The 6000-nt window shown below is 46.5% G+C and overlaps 1 protein-coding gene across 1 annotated transcript in view; it reads left to right on the forward strand.

Moving 5' to 3' along the window:
• The window catches only part of PTH2R (parathyroid hormone 2 receptor), a 40123-nt gene extending 34361 nt beyond the window's left edge, over nucleotides 1-5762 (forward strand). The window contains exons 9-11 of the mRNA XM_046659790.1: nucleotides 3148-3286; nucleotides 4296-4337; nucleotides 5367-5762. Coding sequence (XP_046515746.1) covers nucleotides 3148-3286; nucleotides 4296-4337; nucleotides 5367-5762 — 577 coding nt within the window. The remainder of the gene's footprint in view (nucleotides 1-3147; nucleotides 3287-4295; nucleotides 4338-5366) is intronic.
• Nucleotides 5763-6000: the final 238 nt, after the last annotated feature.

Consider the following 6000-nt stretch of genomic DNA (forward strand, 5'->3'; position numbering starts at 1 on the left):
CAGGAAGGGAGAAATCGTGGTCAGTGTTTCGGTCTCTCTCTCACGCGTTTTCTCTACATGCTTTGCTGAATCATTCCCTCCGCCGTTTAGGCAGCATTTATTGTCGGGCAGGAAAGACTGCAGGTGTGGACTGGAGTCTAGAGTGGGCTGCATGGTGTGAACACCAGCAGCTGCCGGCTCCGGTTACTTTCAGTGTCTTTAGGAGGTGCTATTCTCATATGAACCATGCACAGGAGCTTACAGCAAAGGGCCCGTGCTGCCCCGTACAGCTTGTCTCGTGTCCCGTCCCTGGTGAAGACAAAGGCCAAAGGATGGAAGAACAGTGGAAAAGGTCAACAGCCTTTCATCTTCATAAGGAGAAAAAGTGCAGTGGTGTTCGAAAGCTGCTTCTCTCTCTAGTTCTGACTAAAAGCGAATTATTTCTACAGTTCTGAGTGACGTCCACTTGCACTTTCAGTAAAAAGTTGCCCAAGAGATTTGAGAAACTCTGGAGAGAACAAAGGGTGGATTATCTTAAAAAATAGAATAGACAGTATTTTGAGTTCATTCATGGGGGATTATTTCTCAGAATAATTGAAGAGAACCATTTATCCAGGATTGAAATTGTTGCTATTCAGAATTCAGAATAAATTTTAAATAATCTGGTACCCAAGAGTTTTTTAAGTTTAAAGTGATTAACTGGAACAGGGTCTAGACTAATCGTACTCAGGGGAAGTATTTTCAGCCAAATACATTTTTTGTGTAGCTGGAACATATTTAATATTTTTAATAACACCCACAGTGAAGCTACAGATAGAAATGTGGTAGAAAATGACTCAGTATTTCTTTTTAGAGGGAAAAATGGGGAACTCACTTGGTGGTGATTTTGGGAATTCAGTTCAGTGTTCAGTTTCTGATGCCTTAGATTATTAAGCTTAAATAGCCTCTCACTTTTTAAATAAAGAGACTTAGAAGAATGTAATCTGTGTCTCTGACCCAGTGATGTTTCTCTCTTAGGCTTAATTGAGTATTTAAATTTACACCCACTTATTTTTGTACCTAAACTTGTATTTCATTTGGTTGTTACCTTTGTCAAACAAATGTCCAAATATTCTTGCTAAAATAAAACAATGAAAAAATAGATATATTTCCAAATGGTGGCATCTCAAACAGGGTTTGAACACCTTTCTGTGCATCCCGCTCTCTGAGAGACTGAACACGCATCTCAGGGCTGAGGTAACCTCCCCGGGAGAGCGTGTGCACACACAGAAAGACTTCTAAATGTGCACAATAGCCTCAGTTGATAAAGTGGTTTAAAATTGAAATAAACTAACACAATCAGTGAATGAAACACACTTAAGATAGAACTTTCAAATCGAGCAGATGGTGGTAACTCAAGGTCTCATGTTGAAGACTGCGAACAGCGTGGAGAAAGTGCACAGATTCCCAGGTAAACCGCGGGCATGAGGCAGTGCAGATGGCCCTGAGCAGGAGGAGCAGCAGCCTGGGCACTAGCGGGAGCTGAAAGAGGCAGAGGGATGAGGGGGGCGGACGAGCAGCTCCCGATCCTGCGTTTCAACATGATTCCGTGGGGCGCCCCGCTCCTGGAGGAGCTGAAAGGGGGTTATGACAGGGCAGTGAGCGTATGTGGAAAAAATCCCGGCAAAGCCTCAGATCGTCACAGCTCCCATGGACCTCTGAGCTCCATGCCCTCACTTCAGAGATAAGAAAAGGAATCAAGATCGCACAGGTAGAACCTGAATCCTGTTCTCTTTAGTCTGAGTCCAGTCTGACCTCTACTCACCTACACAGCCTATTTCTAAGAAGAAAAGTAAGTATGTAAATAAATAAAAATAGCTGGAGGAAAGAGGGTTACAATTGTTTGAGGTTACCAGGACATAAATGATTTGTAGAGCAAGAGGAATATTTGAGAAATAAGAAAGAAGAAGCCAGATTTGGCCTTTCTTGGATAAGAAGTACAAAAAACAAAACAGAAAGTGATGTGCTTGGGTGTACCGGCTGTCTATTGCTGCAAAATGAATTACTACAAACTTAGTGGCTGAAAACAGCACACTTGCTATTTCACAATTTCTGCAGGTCAGGAACCTGGGCCCAGCCTTGTGGGTCCTCAGCTTCAGGGTCTCTCATCAGGCTGCAACTGAGATTCTGTCAGGGCTGCTGTCTCATCCTAAGGTTGGACTGGGGAAGAATCCAGGTCTGAGCTCACGAGATCATTGACAGGATTCAGCTTCTTGCTGGCTGTTGGCCAGACATCCCTCTCCTTGACACCTGGGCCTCTTGGTAGGGCAGCTCACAAAATGGCACCTTGCCTCATTGAGCCAAACAAGGGAGAAACTGCTGGTAAGAGGAAAGTTACAATCTTATGAAACAGTCAGAGTGACATCCCATCATCTTGGCTGTAATTTGTTGGCTTGAAGCAAGTCCCAGGTCTTGCCTCACTCAGGGGACAGAATTAACAAGAACGTAAGTACCAAGAGGTAGGGTCACTGGGGGCTTGGTTGAGTCAACCCATCTATTGGAAAACCTGCGATTCCTCCAAATACACAAGAAAATGCATGTGAAGAGGCAGTTAAGGGAAATAAAGTCAAATTGCTTAGCTTGCAAAAAAACACAAAACCTAAAGCTACAGACAATTTGAGATAGAATGTTTGACAGAGACGATTTAGAGAAGGCCAGGGGCACTGGCCACATGTAGCTCTTAAAGTATAAAATGATAGATGGAGACCCAGATATAAGGGACAGGGAGGGAGTAGTTGACAGAAAAATGAACAAGCCGGCCAGAAACCTGCATGTGCGGGTCAAGGCAGTTGACGTGGGTGGAGGTGAGGCTCTTCAAGCCCCAAATGTGGGTGCCAAGGAAGACTTAAGACAGAAAAAAAAGGCATTTCCCAACTTTATGAAATGGTATCCTTTAAGCAAAAAGAGTAGAAATCAGATTAGAGAGTCTTAGGGGTGGGAAGTGAGAAGAAACAACTGGATTTAGTGTTAAAGTGACGGGAAGCCGAGGGAGGAAGAACAGCAGGTGACGGTGGGATCCAGGGGGATGGGGTACGCTGGCCCTGGGGGTCTGCTGAGCTCGCTTCCTTCCAGCCGCCTCTTCTGAAAGGCCCTCTGAGTTGACTGACAGCACTCGCCATCCTCTTCCAGGAAACTCGCCAAGTCGACGCTGGTCCTGGTGCTGGTCTTCGGGGTACACTACATCGTGTTTGTGTGCCTGCCCCACTCCTTCGCGGGGCGCGGCTGGGAGGTGCGGATGCACTGTGAGCTCTTCTTCAACTCCTTTCAGGTAGAGGGCACCTTTTCCCATGTGGCTGTTTGTTTGTGTTTTATCCATCTGTCTTTCTTCTGAAGGTCAGCCCCAGGGGTGCGGGAACCTCGTCTGCCTTGTCTTTTCTTGTGTCGTTTATCCCTGTCATGCTGAGCAGCTAGCACTGTGATCGCTCAATAATTATTTTTGAATGAATGGAAAAAGTTTCTCTGTATTTTTACCATATAATACTCTATGTCTATAGTTTCTGGCATTTCACAGTGGATAAATGTCTGTTACCAACTAGGAAATATTCCATGATTCTTCAGTGGCAACATAAATGAGACCAATAGAATAGAAATCTGTGAATCTTGCAGCGTTTTATTCAGTTACTTGTTTGGTCCAGCTGACACCAAGAAAAGACCTCAAATCTTTCAACTTAAGAATTTGAGAACATTAGAAGAGAATAATTTGCATAATTTTCTCAAGGAATTTTTTTTTTTAAAGATTTTATTTTTTCCTTTATCTCCCCAAAGCCCCCCTGGTACGTAGTTGTATATTCTTCGTTGTGGGTCCTTCTAGTTGTGGCATGTGGGACGCCGCCTCAGCGTGGTTTGACGAGCAGTGCCATGTCCGCGCCCAGGATTCGAACCAACGAAACACTGGGCCGCCTACAACGGAGCGCGCAGACTTAACCACTCGGCCACGGGGCCAGCCCCAAAGATTTTATTTTTTTCCTTTTTCTCCCCAAAGCTCCCCAGTACATAGTTGTATATTCTTCGTTGTGGGTCCCTCTAGTTGTGGCCTTTGGGACGCTGCCTCAGCGTGGTTTGATGAGCAGTGCCGACCGCACCCAGGATTCGAACCAACGAAACACTGGGCCGCCTGCAGCGGAATGCTCGAACTTAACCACTTGGCCATGGGGCCAGCCCCTCAAGGAATTTTTTTAAAAACCCAGTTTTTCAATTTGTGCAACACTGACCCCAGACATGTTTGTGGGGGCATCTTCATGAACTGTCAGCGTGCTAACACCTCTTTTGTTCTCCAGGGCTTCTTTGTGTCCATCATCTACTGCTACTGCAATGGAGAGGTAGGTTTGAAGGCACCTGGACAGCCCCCAAGTCCAGCTCCGAGGAAGCTTCTAAATGGTCATCACCATGTGACCTGAATCTCTTCAGGATCCCCAGCAGTCAGAGGGCAGGATGGGCAGGGAGAAGGGAGGTATTTCAATCATAAGTTATTTTGAGAAGCAATAATTAATGTGCATAAGCTCAGGTCTTCCTCTTCCAGCACTTTTAAATGTCAATTCAGTTGCAAACCTTAATACCAGAAAACAACTTGTTGGGATGCAAATTGATGCTTGGAAGGACAGTGAATTTCATATTCCAGTTGGTGCTTAAACTTATATTGGATTTCAAGTTCTATAAGAGACTCAAATACAGGCTTCCCTGGGACAAATCCTTTAGAACGTTTTGACATTTTTTAAACTACAGGATGGTGACGGGACAATTTCAGTTAATTTAGGTGTTGGCTCAGGAGAAGTAACCTACTGTTCTGTTAGGTGACATCAGCTTACCAGGGACCTGTCCTGGAACTTCCAGGTAAGCTGTCTTCTGGAAGGTGCAATAGCAGTAGAATCGAATGGTCCCAAGAATGGAGATGAGCCTCACACTCTCAAGGACACAGCTGCAGTGCCTGCTTTTCAGTGTGCAATCTTCCCATCGTCTCCTTCGGTACACTCTGCAGAGTGACGGTGCCAGTACCTTTCCAGTGAACACCGTCCACTCCATTCCTCGGCCATGGCTGGCACATTTATCTCTCTTTCTCCTCTAACCCGGAGTCAAGCCAGACATTTCTATTGGCTGCATTTCACCTTCCATCAAAATTCTAATCTCAGACAAGTCCTTTTCCCTCTCTCTAAGCCTCAGGTTGCTCATCTCCAGTGATAACACCTATCTCAATGACTTTTTGAGGTTGAGGGAGAATACATATGTCAAATCCCCAGCACACAGAGGAACCTCAGTTATTATTACCGTCACTGGAGGGCAGACACCCGCCACACAAGGCTGCAGGGTGTCCCTAATGGTTTCTGATGCACAATGTGGTTCTTGCGGTTTAGGTTCAGTCCGAGGTGAAGAAGTTGTGGAGTCGGTGGAATCTCTCTCTGGCCTGGAAAAGGACGCCTGCCTGCAGCGGCCACAGGTGCGGCTCCCTGCTCACCACCGTGACTCCCAGCACCAGCAGCCAGTCGCAGATGGGGGCCAGCGCCCGCATGGTGCTCCTCTCGGGCAGAGTGACCAAGGTGGTCTGTACACAGCCTGACAGCCACGTGACTTTGCCCGGCTATGTCTGGAGTGGATCGGAGCAGGACTGCCTGCCACACTCGATCCAAGAGGAGACTGTGGAAGGCAATGGGAGGCAGACGGGTGAGACCACGAGGGAGGAGCCTTCCAGGCCACTGGAGTTTAGCCCAGACACTGGAGGCAGCAAAGGAGAAACAGAGGAAGTTCTGTAATCAGCACCTGCGGCTTTAAAACGCTGGTCCACCTGGCTGTGAGAGGAGCTTGGTGGCATTCCTCTGCTCCATCCCCGGAGCTGGACATTCAGGGGTGAAGAGTTCCTTCACAGAGGCGTCAGGTCCCATGAACTGGCTCCTATAAATACTAAAGGCACAGAAGGAGAAGTGTCAGTGGAGTAGTTTATTACCTTATTTTGGCATCACATTCTCTTCTAAATTGATGTGTGGGACCTGC

The sequence above is a fragment of the Equus quagga genome, chromosome 4 (assembly GCF_021613505.1).
Source record: "Equus quagga isolate Etosha38 chromosome 4, UCLA_HA_Equagga_1.0, whole genome shotgun sequence".
In the NCBI taxonomy this organism is placed as follows: domain Eukaryota; kingdom Metazoa; phylum Chordata; class Mammalia; order Perissodactyla; family Equidae; genus Equus; species Equus quagga.